At 34.5% G+C, this 21,680-nt stretch overlaps 1 protein-coding gene across 9 annotated transcripts in view; it reads left to right on the forward strand.

Annotated features, from left to right (window-relative positions):
- The window catches only part of USP25 (ubiquitin specific peptidase 25), a 126,922-nt gene that overhangs the window by 33,976 nt on the left and 71,266 nt on the right, over positions 1–21,680 (forward strand). For 7 of the 9 annotated variants that reach the window (XM_053667225.1, XM_053667220.1, XM_053667223.1 and 4 more), the window contains 3 exons: positions 469–592; positions 11,205–11,367; positions 18,627–18,713. In XM_053667225.1, the coding sequence (XP_053523200.1) occupies positions 469–592; positions 11,205–11,367; positions 18,627–18,713 (374 nt within the window). The remainder of the gene's footprint in view (positions 1–468; positions 593–11,204; positions 11,368–18,626; positions 18,714–21,680) is intronic. The other 2 variants (XM_053667222.1, XM_037136120.2) reach the window with 2 other exon arrangements.

The raw sequence follows: 21,680 nt of genomic DNA on the forward strand, positions 1-21,680 counted from the left end.
TAAGCTATTAATTATACTATGACGGATAATATCTAGGTGCCCTAGATATTAACACAATTAGATATTAATTAGATATTAATATTAATTAGATATTAGTTATTAATATCTAATTAATATCTAATTGTGTTGACTTTGGAAAGCATAAATGTGAATATGAATGTTGATTTTTGTTAGTAAAGAAACTTACTAGCTTTTAATAAGAGACTATGTAATAAATATTGAGATTCCTCTGCAATGAATTATATTTATGCTGCTACTGTTTTAGGCATATTTTAGAGAAGATCATTAAGTTTTGAAGTGTACCAATTTATAATTGGTTTTTATTTCTTCAGAGAGGCTCTTACAAATAACTAAATTGATGCTAACTTTGGTTTGAAAGGGTATATCAGGTATAAAAATATCCATGATAAGAATTACCTTTCATTTTGTTTGACTTTTAATTTTGAGTAAGATAGTTTTGCTTTTCAGATGTGATTGATCTCACTGGAGATGATAAAGATGATCTTCAGAGAGCAATTGCCTTGAGTTTGGCGGAATCAAACAGGGCATTCAGGGAGACTGGAATAACTGATGAGGAGCAAGCCATTAGCAGGTAAAAACATGATTTGTATAAATAGATATAAGTACTATCTATAATATAAATAGTAATTGGCTTGAATTTCAAAAGGCACAAAGATATACTTTGTTATTCTAAATAAATTATTAATATACTTTAGTATTGTTTTTATATTTTACCTAACCAAAATTTTCATATTCTAGTTCCAATTGCATTTGAAGCTTAGATTTTAGGATTTGAAGTGGTAATATGGGCGTATATTTAGGTGTATATTTTAATATTTCTTTCATTTTTCTCCTAACCCTTTTTTGTATACATTGTCCAATTTTACTTATACAATTGTCATTTATAGCTGCAGTCAGCCAAGTTTTTCTGTAAAGGGCCTGTTGAACATGTTCTAGGCTTTGCTGGCCACATCGTTTCTGCTACAATGACCCCACTCTGATGTTGCAGTACAAGATCAGCCATTAAATTATGATCACACATAATTTAGTGAGTGTGGGTATGTTCCGATAAATCTTGATTTACCAAAACAGGCTGCCACCTAGGTGTGGCTCATGATCTATATTTTGCCAACCACTGATATATAGTATAATAGCATAAAGTTTTTCTTCTTCTTTTTTTTTAAGTAATTGGCAGGATTCCAAGATATGTGATGGAATGATAAATTTTATTTTTTTATTTAAAAATAGCCAAATTTTTTTAGTTTGAAACAATTTGATCTACCAGAGGATTAAATAAGTAAATTTGATTTTATCACAAAACAATTCTAATTTTAAAAAATGTACATAAATTATAACTAACTATAATCTTCTAAACAACTCTTTGGAGGCATTGGTAACTCTTACTGAAGGAAAAATGTGACTTTTAAAAGGTTACGTGATTTTCCAAAGGTTTATAGCTTAGATGGGTTTTATGACTCCAGAGCTATTTTTCCTGTAACACAGGTTGATAACAGAAAAGACCAGCTTTCTTTAATTTTCTTGACACAATATCAATAGTAAACTTCTAAGTAATCTGAAATTACTGTATAGTAGGAGATATCTCAAAATGTTATGTTTGTGCTATGCACATAATTTTTCTTAGTAATACTTTTAAATGTCTTTAAATGTTATTTTGGAAACTACCTGTAAGACTTATATTAAAATAGAAAAGCTTAATTAAAATTTATTAACCTCTTTAGTGTGGCTAATATCATTTAATGCCAGTAATTTTAAATGAAAACCAAAAATACGTAGGCTCGCTTTAAACATTGTAGGTAGGCTTATTTCCTGAAGGATTGGAGAAATTATAAAATTAGTTTTGTCTTAAAAAAATAGATTGAGCCCTGGCTGGTGACTCAGTGGACTGAGTGCTGACCTGGGAACCAAAGGGTCGCCGGCTCGATTCCCAGTCCGGGCACACGCCTGGGTTGTGGGTCAGGTCCCCAGTCAGGGGCCTCAAGAGCTGACCACACACTGATGGTCTCTCCCTCTCATTTTAACCTCCCTTACCCTCTCAAAAAATAAATAAAATCTTTTGAAAAATAGATTGAAATGAAATAGTTGTCTTGAGTAATTATACAACTTGACAGTATTTAAGCTTTGATAAGAAATGTTTTAAAAATGAAATATATGAGATGGGTTTCATATTTAAGGGGAGTGGGGGTCTGTTATGTGAAAAAGATGTAAAATAGTATCAGCAGTTTTATCTCAGGCGTTTTCTAGTTTTAAAATAGTATGTACTTAATTAAGTAATAAAAAGTAAAAAGGATTTAAAAGATAGGGGATCAAGACTATTTCTAATCTATTATTAAGTTCAACCTATGTTCTATATATTGTTTTAGATACTTATTTTTGTCCAAATAGGAAAAAAATTCTTAAGATAATTTTTTTCTTATTCTTGGTCTTTTCATTTTTAGTGTACTTTTAAAATAGTAAATATTTTATAAAGACCTTTTATTGTAGATAACATTATAGAGGTTTTAGAATAGTATAATTTTACGTAAATGTATACTCTGTAGAAATAAAAAGTGAGCAATTTACTGTTGCAAATGCAATTATTTTTATTGGTATGTGTAGATTTTCTAATTTACAGTTTAAAATGTTAGATGCAAAGTGTGCAGTTAATAAACATATATACATTTTATAATTTAAAAATGTTAAATGCAAAGTGTGCAATTAATAAGCAGGTATATAAATCACATTGTATCAAAAAAAGGAATGTGAGAATTCTAGCTAAACTTTTGGCAGAGATAAATTTGTTTCTATAGGTTTTTATTAAGGGTAGGACTTAAGTTCTAAAGGCAAAATGATGCATTTTAATGGAAAGAATGTTATATGCTATACTTAAAATTAAATTTAAGTGTTTGTTTATTACCCAAGTTCAGTAGACAAAAATTTTGCCAAATTAAATGCTAGAATCATTTGACTTATAGTTTATCTTTCATTAGACAAATTTTAATATGAGTTCACATATTTGGAACACTACATCATTGTGTATAATTAAGTGAGATAGAAACTATCTTTTTACATATTACAATCCTCTGTTTAAGCAGCCATAAATATCCTTGTATAATTTTTAAGTTGATTTTTAAAAAATTTTTATAAGAAATGTATGCTCTATTTACAGATAAACATTTATGTATAAGTTTACAGTTATACATATCAACTATTGTGTTATATATGTAACTTACAAATCTATGCTTACACACATTATTAAAGTGCACTTCCTAATATAATCACTTCTTACTTTCAGGATTGGATGTATTTGTAATTATCTCTTGGTTTTCATTGTTTAGGTGGAGAATAAGTAGAGCATTGATAGTTGAAATTTCTAATAGTTTAGAAACCAGTTGTGACTGGTTTAGGTCTATGGCATACTTGTAAAAATGACTTGCTTCGTGAAATTACTCTGAACTAGCTTTATAAGGCTAGGTTCTAGTTAGAAGTGTTAAAAAAGGCATACCTCCAACTGTTTCAAGAAATATGGTAGACTGACACATTTTCTAGTGGAAACAACCAGAACATGTTGTTTCTGTTGGAAATAAACTTTAATAAGATCTTCTTAAAAGTTTTACAGAATTGGTAAGATGGTAAGACTAAAAATCGAAGTGAAGGAATGAGCCCAAAGAGTAAGTTTGGAACACGGAAACTCACTTTTTGAGTTGATGAATATACTTGTGTGTAAACTTGAACTTTACTTATGATATCCTTTAGAATGTGTCTATGTAAGTAAGGTAGGAAGCTTTAATAGGAGCTCATTCCCCTTATTAAAATGCTTATACCAAGGGATAACATTCGTGATAAGGGTTAAATGAAAATCATTCCCCCCCAAGCCCCTGGAGCACTGTAAAGGTGGCTGCCTTGGCTCTGAGGAACGCTGTTATAAGTGATGGAACTTGCCCCTGAGGAGCCGTATCTTAGTTTTGAAACTGAAATCTGTGCTACTTTAATGGTCCACTAAATCTTAAGTTGGGGGTTTAGTTTTAAAGGGTGTTAGATTTGTGTTGTCCCTAGTCCCTGGCAGAATCAAAAATACATTCTTTATTTAGGAAGATGTCTTTATCCTTGGCCTCAAAGGACTCCTTTTGGTAACATTTGTAGCTCGATAAGCCCCACCAATCAAAATTACCAGGCATACTTGGAAAAAGGTTACTCAGCAAAAATGCACTCATTTGTTTAGATATTGTGGTTGATAGAATTATGCTTAACTTTAAAGGAAGTAAGGAGTGCTTGAAAGTAATGACCTAACACATTTGAAAAAGCACTGAAAATATCCTTTCAAAATGAAAATTGGAATTAATAAAATAAAAAATACAACAAAGGTTTAATAGATTAAAAATAGCTAAAGAGCATATCACTAGACTGGAAGATATATAAGAAGAAATTATCCAGCCTGTAATGGACAGCTATCTGTGAAGATGGAAAAAGGTTGCAAGATTTGGAAAATAAACTGAGTAGGTCTAATGTATATTAATTGGTATTATAGAAAGGAGACAGTGGGTCAGAGGCAAAATGTAAAGAGGTAATCACTAAGAATTTTTTGGAAGTGAAAAGAAAACTAATTGTATGAAGCCCAAACAATCCCAATCATGAAAAGTAAAAGAAACCAATACATACATTGCTTTTTTAAAAAAAATTTATTTTGAGAGAGAAGGGAAGGAGAAAGAGAGGGAGAGAAATATCAGTGTGTGGTTGCCTCTCACACACCCCCTACTTGGGACCTAGCCTGCAACCCAGGCATGTGCCCTGACTAGGAATCGAACCATGAACCTTTGGTTCACAGCCCATGCTCAATCCACTGAGCTACACCAGCCAGGGCTATACATTGCTTTACAGTGATACTCCAGAACACTTAAGACTGGGAAAATCTTAAAATTACCCCGGAAAAAGGTGGAATTATCCTGAAAATAGTGACAGTGAAAGTGACAAATGGTACAAATTGACACAGCAAATAAGACATATGGAAACAGAACCACAGAATTCTGTACTGGGTAGAGCAGTGTGGCGCAGTCTCACGATGGCATTCTTCCTCGGGACGGAGGTGCCAGGGGCAGTTCTGAAAGACAAGAGCTACTGCTCTCTGTCTCTTGTCTCCCTCACCCCCAGGTGTGGGCGCTCGCACTGCCTCCACTGCTACAGAATCGGTGTGTCCCCTTCCGGTAATACTTTCACCTTTTTTCTCAGCAGTTTTCTACTTGCACCTCACCTTCCATTCAAAAGGTCAGATACAGTAGGAACAAAGGCATTTTTGTGAAATTATAGGGACCATTTGTGCCTCCCACTTCGGCGAACATGGGCCACTGATGAGGAGCTGGAGGAGTAGTGTACTAAACCAGATCATTATTTTTATACTCTAAAACTATTCAGTGCAACAAGGAAATCCAGGTGTCTGAACTGGAATTAAGTTTGGGAGCCACCTGGAGGGTTTACCAACCAGATCAGCCTAGGGAAATGAAAAGGGTAGAATTCTGTATTTTTTAAATAGATGTCTGTAACTCCCACCCTTCTAATCCTGATCATTATGTACGAAGCAGGTGTGAGGTAGAACTGCCTTCAGGAGGTTTGTGGAACGGGAGTAGGTGAGGGAAGCAGTTACCATTGTTTAAGTTGATTTGTGAGGATGGTAGAGAGCACAGAAGGTCCACTGAATCTTTTGACTATTATTCTATTTTTAGTGGTTTTTATGTAAAAACATACATCATTGTCAGATTACAAATGGTTTATAGAAGTTGAAAATATGAAACTGATTAGTTTTAAGGGCCACCAGATTGTGGCCAGAATTGGCTGATCGGACTTGAACAGCAGTACTCTCAGCAGTACTCTTGGTAGAAAAAGTGTCAGCAACTGCGAGGTACCACTGATAGTCCTAAAAAGGGCTGCAGGGGGCAGGGGTGGAGTGGTCAAAGGTCCAGTGTGGTAAGTCTGCCAAAAATGGGCAAGAGCCGCAAGTCATACAGTGTGGCCTTCCTCACTGTGAGAAACAGGTCAGCTCTTGGCAGGAGTCACACTCCTGAATGCAGTGGTAGCCTCTGGGTCAGAAACACGAGTCCCCTAATTTGTACTCAGTATGTGATTGTGGGCATGTTGCTACGCTGCCATGCCGGGTATGATGATAGGTTCAGCAGTGGTGGCCGTCTGGGTGATGCAAGCTTGATGAGTCATTGTATTAAAGAACAGGCACTGCTGTCCATCACAATGGCTTAAATTAAAGACTGATAATCCCAAGTGTTGGTGAGCATGTACAGCAACTAGAAGTATCATATGCTGTTGGTAGAAATGTGTAATGGTATAATCACTTTGGGAAACTGAAAATTTCTAATGAATTTCAACATATACTGTGCATTTCCACTCCTAGGTATAGACCTTTGAGAAAGCAGTATATGGTAGCTTTATTGATAATGAAAACTGTAAAAAAAACCCACAAATATTTATAAATGAAAACTGTAAAAAAAACACAAATATTTATAAGAGCAGAATAATAAACAGTGGTAATATATTCACTCAATGGAATGCTGGTCAGAAAATGGAAAACATTTTCCTAGTACTTGCAAGAATGTGCAGGAGTCCTCAAAGCAACACATTGAGTGAAAGGAAGTTAAACTAGAAGAATAACTGCTGTGGACTCCATTTATGTAAATGTTTAGAAGTCAGAATGGTGTATCTGGGAGACAGAGCAGACACTGCTAAAAAGGGCTTGAGAGAATTTTCTGGAATAATGGAAATTTCCTATATCTTGATCTGGGTGGTGGTCACATGGGTGTGTACATATGTAAAAAGTGTCACTGATCTGTATATTTAAGATTTATGTAATTATATACATTATTTCTCAAAAAATGTTCTTATCAAAAATGTGTTTAGCTATGTTAATTGAAGATCACTATACACAAAATTTTATGTCTTATATAAGAACAACTGAGAAGGTGAAAATTTAAAAAGCTATTGTTTATACTGCAAAACTATTAAAGACTAACACTAAATTTATTAAGAAATGTGCAAGAATTTCTAAGAAGAAAATTATTAAATTAAATATCATTGAGGCAATTAATGAATATTTAATAATTGGAAATATATTCTATTTCACAAATTGGAAGGTTGAGCACTATAAAACTGGTCAATTCTCCTTAATTTGACTTAGGAGTTTAGTGTGATCCCTATAAATAACAATAAAAACAACAGTAGATGTTTTTAAGGAAATCAGTGTGATGGTTTCTCCCTGTCTTTTCCTCCCTCCCTCCCTCCCTCCCTCCCTGCCTTCCTTCTCTTGTGGGTCATTCTGTACAGCTTAAATGAATCACGTGTTTTGCAGTGCGATGCTTCCTCATAATGGATGTAGGTGATCTAAATGGGATGTTTTCAATGTTACTGCTATAATACAATTTAAATAACAATACAAAACAAATAAAACAAGACCTACAATCAGTAAAGTGAAAGGTTAACTGGAAGATGAAATTTACCATAAATAGGTTCTTTAAACATTCAGTGTAATGTGTGGAAGGAAAAGAGACAGCAAACGTTTTGTCATCTTTTCATATTACTGAATGCCATGGTCATGACCAGTGTTGGAAAGATAAGAAAGCATGTGAAGTATGGCGGGCTGTGGGTTTTGATTTGTGGCTTTTGGGATTGCCTTTAGCATGCTGCTTTTTGGTATAAGCTACTTCCAAGCTGTTTGAGATTTGCAGTTTCCCCACCCCCCTCTCTGTCTACTGGCAACTTTAATACCTGGAATGTAGCTGTTGGGTACTTTAAACTTTAAAGCCTGGGTTGTACAACTGGCTTTTCTTTTGTGAGCCCAGGAAAAGTACCCTCAGGTAGAACTTGGCTTTATAGAAAGTTAATATTCATTATGCCAGTACTGGACTATAGAAAGGAACAGAGGGTTTGGGGATAGAGTAGTATTTGAGCAACAAATACTTTGGGCTTTTGCTTAAGAAAAATAACGAAGAGGTATCTTAATCACCCGTTTACTTTAAACGCTTACTTAGCACCTACTACTATTTATCATGTGTTTTCCTGGGATGAAAATATCTGTGTTTGTGCCCACCAGATGCTGAAAAGGGATGGGTTAATTAACAGTTGTTTTCAGTTCAGTGTGATAGCATTAAGTCCTTTAGGAGCCAGGAGGAGGTAGGGGGAAGAAACCTACTGAATTATGTTTTAAGGCCCTGGTGGTAAAAAACTGTATGTATATAAATAATCTCCAAATCAGAGAGACTATACGAAGTCATAGTGTTCTTTCATTCACCATCTTTTAGTGCCATAATTTTACTATATGGCATGGTTAGGGAATATTATAATAAACCTGTTGTTTTTAAGAACCAGTGACTGATGATATCTACCCTGTGAGTGAATTGAATATTCATGAATATTACATGAATATTTACTTTTTTATATATGACATCCCAGGTATAAATATGACTTAGGAAACAGATATTCTTAATATCTTAGGTGACTTTGAGGAGCAGTAAGCATGTATGTCTTGAGCCCTGATCAGTTATCAGAGTGTGCACCTAGTTTGACCTCTGTAAAGAAAGGTGTACAGTAATGCTGAGAGGTGGTGTCTTCCCCTTCCAGCTTCCTCTGTGGAGTAGTAACAAACAGTGCAGGCAGGCTGCTTGGTGCTAGAAAGTACATTTGAGGCCACGCATTCTCCCATGTCCTGTGGGGGAGAGTAGGCAAGGGCACTAAAACACTTTCATTGTCTCATTACATTAAGGGAACATTTACATTCCATCATTTGTATGTTACGTACAAATGAAGAGATGTATTGTTTTGGTGGGAGAGGGGCAGAAGAGGAGGTTGAAGGAACTACTGTCTGGAAACATTAGAAAAAAACAGACTTCATGGGTTTTCGTAACCTCCACCAGACCTGGATCAGAATATTACTACCTCAGCGCAGTCTAGATGGAGATTTGGCATGGGATGGTGACACTTCTGCAGGACATGAGACCTCGCTTACTCAACAATCTGGTCTGAGGCTGCGTCTCTCTTTGTTATTACTTCATGTGGCATATATGGATTTTAATTTTGGCAGATTGTGTGTATTTTGTAGAAATTAAGTATTCTCAACTTTTCTATAATGTCGGTGTGACCCAAGGCCTAATCACTTTGGTGAATGTGATCTGGCCTGTTGACATTGTTAAGGGTTTGTTTCTTATTAGTGTTTTATTGTAATTAGTAGTTGAAAATGTATAATGATAGAGGTTCAGCCACCAGGAGGTTCAGGATTGATTGTAATTCTCCTAGGCTTTTGATAACTTTATACTTTAAGAATAAACTCTAGAGTCCTCTATCAAGTGGTTGTCATACAAGCCAACTAATATGTGTACAAATTGTTAGATGCGTCTTCTCTCTCCCATATGTGACCGCTGCTGCTAATTCTTCTCTCTTGTTTATGGTGTCACTGCTGGTTTTCCCAGAACTCACTGCTTGTTTTAGTTCATTCATCTCTCATTACCAAGAGGCAATAAGGTTTCTTTATACTTCTAAATATAGATATGCATTACAAAGGGAATAAAAATTTCAAAAGAAAACACTCCCATTAATAAAAGTCAATAAAAATTAAACAGTTTTATATGCAGCAGTCTTTTGTGTTATATTTATCTTTTTTATACTATGCATTAACTCTCTCTTTTGAGTACAAATTAGCTGCCTTGTGCAAATTCAGTTTGTTCCAGTTCATCATTATTATTACTGTGTTATATTATGCCAAACTGGACAACCTTGGACAATAGGAAGTCTCCAGTGGCTCTTTGACTTCTTATGTCCCCCTCATGTACTTGAAAGCTTGTTGCTGGTAACAGTGGGGTATTCTGTCTGAATTTTGGTTTTCTTCTGCCCCAATTAACCTAATAACCTTCCAAGGAGTTATGGTGTCTTTTAGTAGTAAATAGTTGGGGGAAAACCCTCTAGTGGCTGAGGTTACATTTGAGAGTTGATATTATGCAAAGCCTATTGGTGATGTTTGATCACACTTAATAGTGACAGAGATGTAAACTGTTTATTTTTAAATATGCGAGTTTACTTTGATCTGCACATTTAACATGTTATCTGCTTTTTAAAATTTATTTCCGAAGAAAAACTTTCTCCTATATTCACATGTTATTTTAAGTAATAATTTGGAATCTTACTGCATTGTATCCAATGTCATGTCGTAAACAATGCTGCTGGAGGTAAAAGAATCATTTACTTTACCCCATAATTAAGGAATATAGTTATATTATTTTGACATTAATCTGATAGGGTAAAATCTTTAGGATAAAATGGTGAACCCCAAAAGTTGGAAAACTTTCATTCTTTCCAAGGTTTTTGTAATTAACAAAATGTGATTAAGACAATTAAATATTTTTTTTGCTTATTTAGAATAGTAAGTAACACAGGCCTTGAGCAGGAAATACTCTTTGTCAGTTCAGAGGTGGGAATTAGGGTTTTCCAGCATGTTGTTGCATGAAAACATCATTAAGCAGAGTAGCATTGCTTTTGCCATGTTTTGATATATTTTGCCATGTTTTGCCATATTTTGAAGAGGTTACTCTTTTATTATTCTGATACATAGATATTATTTCCCTAAGTTTTTCCATTGGCAAACTTTCGGGTAAAGAAGCGGGCACATAAAAATTCTCTTCCTCTGTTTAGCTCTCATAGAGTCATAGGTCTCTGGAACTGACAGGAACCCTGGAATTACCTTAACTTGATAGAAAAGCACATTAATGGTCAGAGTCGTAGAAATGGGTTTTGTTCTGTTTTTAGTATTTTCTTGATGATTAAAGTAACTGTTTAAAAACTAGTCATTTTGTTGCATTGTAAATATGCGCTTTAATACAGTGATTTCTCAGAATACTAATCTAGGTGCTATATTCCTGGTACTAAGCCTTTAATTTGTTGAAATGTAATGTAACATTTTCTGTTACAAACATTGTCTTTACATTTGAATTTCCTTTTTCTTAGAGAAAAAAGTGCTGCATGTCTCTGGATGCTTTGGCATTACCACTGCTGTACTTTTAAGAAAACTAATCTCTACTGAGTAAAGATAGCCCTAAATATTACTTCCCCAAATACATTATCTAAAGCTTAAGTTATTAAAAATGCTTAGTTTATGCTATTTTCTACAGTACAACACTAAATTAATACTGGTTTGTTTGTTTCTGTTATTTTCTCCCCTTAAGAGTTCTTGAAGCCAGCATAGCAGAAAACAAAGCATGCTTAAAGAAGACACCTACAGAAGTTTGGAGGGATTCTCGAAACCCTTACGACAGGAAAAGGCAAGACAAAGCTCCTGTTGGACTGAAGAATGTTGGCAACACTTGCTGGTTTAGTGCAGTCATTCAGGTAAGGATCTTCATGCAGATCTTACTTGGCGGGCATAATAGCAGTTGGCGGAAAAGTGAGCTGGGGTTGTGTTTCTCTTCAGTTGTGTACTGGACACATAACTGCATGAGGTTTCAGAATGCTCTCTGTCTACAAATTAGTTTAGAGATTGTAGCATTTCTCATCCTTCTTTGTTCCTCACTCCCAGGGTGGAGTTTGAACATAGGTCGTAGAGTATGACCTATGCCTTATTTGGTATAATTTGGAATTAATTTCTTCTCCCTCCCTGCTGTTAGGAATGGTATCAGAGTGTAAAGAAAACATTTCTGTATGAATTGCCTTGCAAATTTAAGGAAGGATGTAATCAAGATTTGAAACCAGACAGACCAGACTTATTTGTATATAATAGAATATGTTGTTCATTGAATTTCATCCTTTACATACTGTTTTTAGGAGAATAGGGACATTTTATTTGAGGAGGGTATAGATTAATAAGACATTTTTTCCTAACTTGTAAATATTTTTCTTAATTTTAACTAGTTTTTCTTTTTATTTTTTAGCTTTTATGTGATATGACTGTTACCAAATTCTTTACCATTCTCAGACATTGCTAATATTTATCCATCAGGTTGTAAAACCTTAAATTAAAGAATCTCCATAAATGAACTAATTATGAATAATAACATTCTCTTAATTTTTACCCTTTAAGAAAATTAATATTTGTGTTTACTTTCCAAATGAGGTTGAATTCATCTTATTATTTAATGTTCCTAATGATTACTTCTTAAATCATTGGATGTGTATTCTGTTGCTTTTTATAGTAAAAGTATCCCTTCATTTTGTAGCTTTCCAAACCCATAAAATGACAGCATAAACTTGCATACTATGTTAAAGCAACTAACTGGTTTTTACATTTTCTACAAAATTGTTAATTGTATTTTCTAGGCAATTAATATGTACTTTAACTTTTTTTCTACTTCTATGATATAATTTTGAACCCCCTCCCCTTTTACTTCTGACACGTAATGCCATACCATTTGATTTCCTTTGGTTTTCTGGATTTACGCCTCTTTAATATGGTATACATTAGTTAATAACTAATATACCATTATCTATTTTCCAGGCCATTAAAATGTTAAAGAATACCTGGATTAATGGAAATCTGTAGTAATACCTTTGTTTCCAGCCTTGATTATGCATTAATTATTTAGCTACACGCCAGTAGTATCTAAACTTTTATTTGCTATTTTAGTCTCTTAGACTGTATTGCTTTACTTTACTTTCACTATTAGTTAGGCTTTTGCACTTCATTGTCCAGTCTAAATCATTCAGACATTTTAAAGTGGGAAGCACAGTTTCACAGCTGTGCTCTGAGTGATCACGAACATGCTTTGTCACCTGTCTCTGGGCAAGCAAACGCTGTTCCTGCATTATTATGGCCAATAAATGAGGCTCATTGCTTAGAAGCTTCTCTTAGAAAACTGTCAGAAGAGAGAAAGCACTTGTAAATAATCAATATTTGTTATTTAGAATAAGTGCTCTTTATTTCTCCATACCCTATTGTAAGAAAGACCCACTTGAAATGATAATTAAATTAATATTAATACATTTGGGGAGAATCACTGTTTGTTTTCATAGAATAAACTTCTCTTAATATCTTAATTTTCAAATTTGAAAGAATTGTTCATCTGATTTTTACTTTGGTGTTTGCTGACCTTAGCTTTTTCTTTCCATTTCAATTTTGGGGTTTTTTTTTTTTTTGGAAGGGAAATGGACTGGAAAATTGCTTGTCCTTTTGCACAGTTGAGGTAATTTTAACTAATTTAACATTTTATCTGCTGCTTAACTGGCAGCAGGGCTCTACAGCACTCCCAGGCAAGTGTGGGGCACTTGGGGTTGGTACGTCTTTTGTTGGAGAAACCTGCACACCTAGAAGTAACTTCTAACCTTGAAAAAGCTGAGTTAGGATGAAGTATTAAGATACTGATTTTTGGAGGTATGGAAAAACAGTAAGCTTTAAATTTTGGAAAATTATGGGCAGAAAAAAACTTTGTCTAAAGATCACTTCATTTTGGTTTTTACTGTAATTTTAAAGTCTATTCTGTTTTAAGTAGCTTTTCATACTCACCATACTCATAAATCAAGTAATTTCTGGTTGACTAAAATACAGACATCCCGGGGGCATTTAACACATCTTTAGGTTATTCTGTACCAGAATGTAGTACAGTCTCTGACTCCTTGGAAGAGCCGGCCCATCATGTAATGATTGAATGAGTGAGAGAATGAACCAAAAAAGGAGCATGTGTAATTTATGGTAGAACTGAAGACTTAAGAAGTATCTATCACCCTAATAGTGTACGGGATTGAAAAGATGCTGCAAATTTTCAAAAAAAAAAATAGGAGCTCATTTAACATGTTTATTCACATCACTTACTTTTATCTCTTTAATTTTCCTTTAAAAAAACCCCAAGTATGTAGTTTGGTGAGAAAACCAAAAATTTCATAGCCACAAAAGGCTTATAGTGAAAAATAGCAATAATCTGTCCTAGACTCGCCTACCTAATCGTCCTGCGGCAACTACAATCAGTTCTAGCTGTTTCTCCTGTTATCCTCATTTTTATAAGCGACATGCCTTCCGGCTGATATACAAGGATTTAGCTCCCCCATTTCACCTAGAATTGCCTTCTCTTTTATCCACCAACATAGGTGTAGCGCAAGTTGAAAGTAGTAGTCAGGGTTTACATTTTCTGTGGCTTTGTAAGTATTACAGTGATTTACTAGGACTACTCTTCTGTAATCCTTTGTTTTCTTGGAGTTTGCCACCATTTTTTTTCTGTTTTTATATACTTATTCTTAAAATTTTCCAAATGCTCCAACATCTTTTATCAATAATATGGTCTTTATGCTCAAGTGTATTAGGTCAGTTGTTTTAGTCTTTGACCTCAGAAGTTTTCTCTGCCTCAAAATCAGACTGGATCCTGATTCACTGTGCTTAAGCATGGTTGCCAGTTTTCCAAAAATGGGTCTAGAGAAAGGGAGTTGGAGAAGTATAAGGGAGGGATCTGTTTGCATTTTTTACTTAGTATTTTTTTTTTGTAGCTCTGAATCTCATCCCATCTTTCTATCCTGGCGCACACTGTGACTGATTTTTTAAACCTGAAACAGTAGGGTTCAGTAATATTCAAAGACGAAATCTCTTATATCCCGAAGAGGAGGTAGTAGTTGTCTGGGGTAAGATATAGGCATTTAATTGCTCTATACTCAGACTTTTATCTTTTAATCCATTTGCTTTCCCTGCTTCACCTTGAAATTTATATGATACCATTCTACTTTTTAAATAATCCACCTGGGAGAATTTATCTTGCTTCTCCTTGGTATCCTCCACTAGAGGCAATTTATATATTCCTTTGTTCTCTTGTCATGAGTTCTTTTGCTTTCTACAAATTATTTGAACTTTAATCTCTCATAACTCTGTTATTTGCACGAATCTAGCCAAACTCCATTTTATCAAGTGCTCTTCAACACTCATGTATCAGTTTTGGACTGAATACAGGAATACTTACTTTCAGCATGTATCAGTAACAAACACCATTTAGGCAGTAGCTACAATTACACTCTCCCACCCCTTCTGAAGGAATATGTTGACCACTACCACTATGACTGTCATTTAGGGTATAAAGAATTTAGGACTTAAAAAAATTAATGTCTATGTTGTGTTATAATGGTCACAAATTCTACTTTGGGTAATAGCTTAGTAGGTTGTTTTAGATCACCTACCTAGGACCCAAAACAAAATAAAGTAAAAAAATCAACTTTTTGAAGGCATCACATAATTCCAAAGTGGAAGAATTTTGAGGCTAGGTTCTGAGTGAACAAGCTGTTCAGGAAATGCACTCCACGTTATGGGCTGGTTTTTAACCTTGAGGCAGTTCCCAGAGTAGCTGCTGAGTGGCAGGGAAGCTAAGCACAGTTTTGCACAGACTCGGAGCCAGGTAAGCGCCTCGGCTTTTCAGAATACTGAAGGGAAAGAGGAACCTGGGATTAATTGAGAACTAAAAATAATAAAAAAATGATGAAAAAATTCATAGTTTTTGAATTCCAGCTTCATCTCAGAGCTGATTAGATTAAGTTGACCTGGGATGTCAAATAGTCCCAGTCTTGTTAGAAGATACTAAGAACTTTGCATTTCCTCCAGCTTCTCACACATACTGTCTGGCACTCAAATCATACTGAGTCATGCCAGGAAGTAAGATATGTCCAAAAATTAGAGAAAATAATGGGCAGTAGAAATACACCTACAGAGACAAATGAAAGCTGAATTGTTATAATAATTATTAGTATGGTCAAGGATTTGAAACCAATATTGAGAATTTTGGTAGAAAACTATAAAAAGAAAATAGGAATTTTAGGATTGAAAATTATAGCTAACAAGTTAAGAAAAGAGCACATTAGACACAACTGAAGAGAATGAGTCAGCTGGACAACTGGTCTGAAGAGTATTTTGAGACTAAAGCCATGAAGTACAGGTGAGAGAGTTTGGACATGTGAGTAGTACAACAAATTCAGTGTATTTGTGGTCCTGTGGGAAGAGTAAAGAAGGAAAAGGAAAAAAGCAGTATTTGAAGAGCTACTGCAATATTGCAAACTTGGTGAAAGAGATCAAGCCACAGATTTAGGAAACAGTAGAAATCAAGTAATATAAACATGAAGACCTCTGCACCAAGGTGCACCGTAATAACACAGGAAAAATGATAGAGACAAAGAGAAAAATCCTGAAAGTTTCCAAATGAAAAAGATGTATCACCTGTATAAGGAATGAAAGTAAGACTTACAGCTGACTTCTGAACAGAAGTGCTGTCTTTAAAGTGCTAGAAGAAATAACTGGCCATCTAGAATTCTATAACTAGCAAAAATCTTACCAAAATGAAGAGAAAACCATTTTCAGTGGAGCAGAAGCTGAAATAACTCATCACCAGCAGACCCACCCCAGAGGAGACTCTAATGGGTGTTGAGGAAGAAGGAAAGTGTTCTCCAGTGAGAGCTCAGAGCATAGAAGATTGGAAATCTTCTGATTTATCGATATTCCTTTCCTACTTAAATTCTTCCTAGGAACAGTCTATATTTTCTCTCCCTTACTTATACATTTCTTTAGTACTCATTGCTGCTCTACCGTTCTACTGAAAACTGACCTCCCAAATGCCAAATCCAAAGGTTATTTTCCTGTCCTCACCTTATTGGTATGTGGCAGCCTTTGTAAGTATTACTAACCTTGTTCTCGAAATTTGCCAGTTGATTCTTTGATGAGAATGTTCTGTGGTACTTCATGTCTTTGTTGGGAGGCCCCTGGTGTAGGTATTTTTTTTAAAGTTCTGCAGTTATTTTGACACTTAGCTATATTTGAAAGCCCTTGCTTTTTCTACTCTGTTTTCTTCTCTAATCTCATACTCTACTTCCCTTGCTGTTCTTATTTTGTCTTATAACTCTTTTTTCCTATAGCATTTAAATGCTTCTCTTCCCCTAAGGCTCTGATCTTGCTCTGCTATTATTGTATTCGATTTATTTCTTATTTATAACATCTACTCATTCATTTAACCTGCCATCATAAGACTGTAATCTCCACAAGGGCAGAGAGTTGATACATTATATTCTTTGCTGCCTGTCTTTGTATGTAGTGGGTACTCCATAAACATTTGGTGAATGAATGAATGAATTGTCTCATGTGTTCATATCATTTAGTTAAGAACTATTTTTAGATCACAAGATAACCAAAGTATTTTTCAACATTTTTTTAAAGATTTTATTTATTTATCTTTAGAGGGGAAGGGAAGGAAAGAGGGAGAGAAATATCAATGTATGGCTGCCTCTCATGGGTTCCCTGCTGGGAACTGACCTGCAACCCAGGCATGTGCCCTGACTGGGAATCGAACCCTGATACTCTGGTTCGCAGGCCCGCGCTCAATCCACTGAACTACACCAGCCAGGGCTTCAACATTTTCTATTAGCAGACTTAGAGTTTTATCTTAGTATTTATTTAGGTCTTTAATCCACATGTATGTTTATATATATTTATAACTATTAGAGTGGGCCACTTTTCTCAACAGCTTACTACCAAAAAACCCCAACAACTTTTGTTTTTTTATTGATTTGGGTGCCCTCTTCATCTTCCATCAAGTTGGTTAACCTATCTTTACTTAGATTTAATACATTATCACTTCCTGCACAGTGACTTTCAAACTTTATAAACGGTGACTCACAAAAGGAGTATATTGTAAAAGACTTTATTTATACATATGTATGTAGAATATCTACAATGAAATTTATAAAAATACTCTGCTGAATTTCCTTGTATGATGTATTCTGATACTTTCCATTGTATTTTATTTAATTTTTTATACAAGTGTTTACCATGATGACATTAGTAAATTATAAGCTATAGCTTAAAATCAGCTCAGGAAGCCTTTCCATGGGTACTTTTTATATGCTCTCACTGTACACTGTGTGAACAGTAATACTGTATCTCAGAGTCACATTTATATCATTTTAATATAATCTGTCTTCCTTCTAGGTTGTGTGTCTCCTTGAAATAGAGATAATATGTAATTTTTTTGTGTCTCCATCACCAGGCATATGGCCCATAAATTTATTTGTACTATATTTTTGTAGAATTGATACCTCTAGATGACTTATAGTAAACATAATACATTTAAAAAGCTCTAGACTTTGCATTTGTGTACCTTTTATTTTGAGGACACTGCATATTAGGCACATATATTAAAACTTTTAATATATTAAAAAAAAACTTTTAATATATAGTATGTTTTTTTGAGTTGTCCATGTATAATTTCTCCTTTGCAGTACAGTAAATTTGTTAATGGTCAGGAATAGCATGTCCAAATATAAGTATTTTGACTTTTCTCAGAAAGAAAAATACAAGGTGTGGCAGAAGTAACTCCTGCTTGAGTGTGATTGGTAGGGTATTACCTGGGTATAATAATTTATAATTTTAATTTGAACATTTCACCTAAAATGTCATATGGTGTGCTGGAATGTAATATTATTATGTTACAGAATTACATGCTTATGATTTTGTAATAAAAGATTTTGTAATAAAAAAGGGACGTTATTTGTGCCAGACCCTGTAGTCCACCTTTCACCAATTGCAACAATTCTGTGATAAGGTGTATAGTTTGTCAAAAATAAATCTCTGAATTGCATCATATTTTTACAGTTCTTTTAGCAGAATTTTTCCATAAGTTTCTTAAATTGTTGTTCTTTTTCAGTCATTATTCAATCTTTTGGAATTTAGAAGATTAGTTCTGAATTATAAGCCTCCATCAAATGCTCAAGATTTACCTCGAAATCAAAAGGTAAAAAGGTACAGAGAATAAGTAGCATAGACGGTAGGTAGAAAATAGGGGGGAGGGCAAGAATAGTAGGGGAAATATAGAATCTAAATAACTTGAGACACGTGGTCATAAACTAAAGGGGGAAATGGGGGGTAGGGGTATGCAGGGTGGAGGGGAATGAAGGGGGGAAATAGAACAACTGTAATGGCATAATCAATAAAATATATCTTAAAAAATAACAAAATAATAAAAATAAACAGAGGGTCTTAATTTTTAATCTGTGTTTTTCTTGGGGGGCACTTGCTGCTCATCAAATCTGAAACTGTCAAATTTGAATATAAACTCATTATTCTCAATTACTCCTACAGTAACTTTGTTCTTGTCAGTATATTACAAATATGATTTTTCCCTCACCTGTGTGCCAGTATTATGCCAGTTTTTTGTATGGTTTTGGTACTTGCTTTTTTTCTTTTTGGACCTTCCATTTTCGGTAAACTTTATAGGCTACAATTTACAATTCAAGATTTTTCTTAGTTTTCTGAAAAATTGTGTTAGAATCAAAAGTTTTTTCACTTGTTTTTTTGCAGCCCGGCCCTTTAAAAGCTCAGCGTTGCTCTGGCTGTCTTTGCAGTGCGAGTCTGCTTTGTGACTTAATGTTGTTGGGTAATGAAATGCAGTGCGGCTGCGCAGACCACAAGGCCTGGTTCTGCCTGTGGACCCGACTTGACCTGTCTCTGCTCAGCGTCCTTGTCTGAAAAGTGTAAATAATTATAAGAATTATTTTTATCCAGTTGCTGTGAGAATTAAATGAGAAAAAACATGTAAAGGACTTAGAAGTGCCCGGTACATAGCAAGTACCAGGTATCAACTTTTGTTAGTTATCATATTGTTCACATTAGCTTTTCAAACTATAGGGCTGATTTGCATGCAGAAATTCATGCTTAATAGAAAAAATTAATTATGGAGATAATTATGCTTGAGTGTAGGTCCTCGGTGACCTTCTCATAAAGATACTGTAGCCCTAAAGGAACTAGGTTTCATTAAAGTGTTAAACTTTGTGTGACCTATTATTAGTAGTAATGATAAATTATTAAGTTATGTTTTTCTTTTAGTACATAATTTTGAAAATTACTTTTTTGGCAACACATGAAACATTTTTAATTCAAGCTAATGGATGGTAGCTTGATTTATAACCAGGTTTTCAGGCTATAATCTTTAGATTATAAAGTGTCAGGCTGATAAACAAGCCATTTTCAAAAGGAAGTGAAGATCATCTGACAACTCCTCATACCTCCAGAGAAATTAAGCAATTACATACATGAAACTTTTTGGATTACTGCTTCCCTTTAGCACAGTTTGTTAATATCAACAGCCCTCTTCTCTGATGTGTCTGTTGGAGTATGTTTATAATTTATATAACATTTTTTTAAAATATTGCTTCCAGTTACATAGTCTTATGTATCTTGACCTTTTCTTTTATGTTCCTATGTGCTGTACAGAGTTTTAATTTTTTTATTTTTTGAAATGTTGACTAAAACCAAGTTACTTTTCTAATATTAGTAAACAGTTGTGATATTCATGCGTATGTACCAGAGCTAGTTTTGGGGTCATGAGAATGTCAGCTGAATGCTGGAGAAATATATAGGTCCAGTCATTAGCACCTTTCTAGAGAAATTTATTTTTTGCAGTAGAGGGGTCAACATGTCCAGGTGTCTCTTTAGCTTAAGGAATAAAGAGAATCACTACTTCTCTTCACAAAAGATACTTATTTAGAAGCATACTGCATAATTTTGTAAAAGATTGTTCCACAAATGAGGTATTCTTTAATTTGCATGGTGACAGCAATACATGTGCACCTTTGAATTTGACCCAATTTGACACCTTTGAAGCAAACATGGGAAATTTATAGGTAGTTAATTTAGCCACTGATTGGTACTGTATTCAGCTGAGGTGATAAAAGACACACGTTTTGAAAAAGGTGTCAGTGTAAATGTTGTCACTTATTATTTAATAATGAATTTATATTTAACTCATGTTTACTGCTACACTGAGCTTGAAAACTAATGTGCTAAGATACAGCATGCCCTTGAGGATCAGTCTGATCAAATCGCAAATATGTTATTTGCATGTACTGCTAAGCAGGGTGTTTTTTTATCAGCAATTAAAGGTTACCATAAATACTGTATTACATACATAATGAGAGAAAGAGGTAGAGTCTTTGAAATCAGTTCATATTTTAGGCAGACTTGGTTATTGTTCCTAGAAGTTGACACTAATTTTATATATTCCTATTTGTGTGTACTGTTCACAGTGTTAATGTCCAGGAGAACTGTGATGTACAGAAATTGAAAGGTAGATTCGAACAGTAAACATCTCACCTTCCCCACCTTCACACATATTCTCTTTGGCTTAAGAAGTTATAAACTGATGGCAACACATATATTAAATGTTGACAACACAAAGTTGCATAAGCTCTTAATATTTGGAAGTAATCTCTACAGAGGTAGCTAAAGTTTTATCATAACTTTATATTACTTGAAGTCTTCATCTATAGCATCTTCCAAATAAATAGTATCTCCCCCTTTTTTTACATTTTATTTATTTTTAGAGAGAGGGAAAGGGAGGGAGAAAGAGAGGGAGAGAAATATCAATGTGTGGTTTGCCTCTCATGAGCCCTGCACTGGGGACCTGGCCCACAACCCAGTCATGTTCCCTGACTGGGAATTGAACTGGCAACCTTTTGGTTTGCAGGCCCACGCTCAATCCACTGAGCTATACCAGCCAGGGCTCTCCCTAATTTTTATTACTCACAGGTATGAAGCATTGAGCCATACTTTATTACTGGTACTTCACAAATACCCAAAAGATTTCTGAATTTTACAAATAAGAGAGGCATTCTGGAACTTCTGTGTTCAGCCATGATGCGGTAACAGAGACTGGATTTACACGTGTCTATAAATTTTAAAGGATTCAAAGCATAAAAAAAAA

This window comes from Artibeus jamaicensis, unplaced genomic scaffold (genome assembly GCF_021234435.1).
Source record: "Artibeus jamaicensis isolate MK-2021 breed Jamaican fruit bat unplaced genomic scaffold, CSHL_Jam_final contig_466, whole genome shotgun sequence".
NCBI lineage: Eukaryota > Metazoa > Chordata > Mammalia > Chiroptera > Phyllostomidae > Artibeus > Artibeus jamaicensis.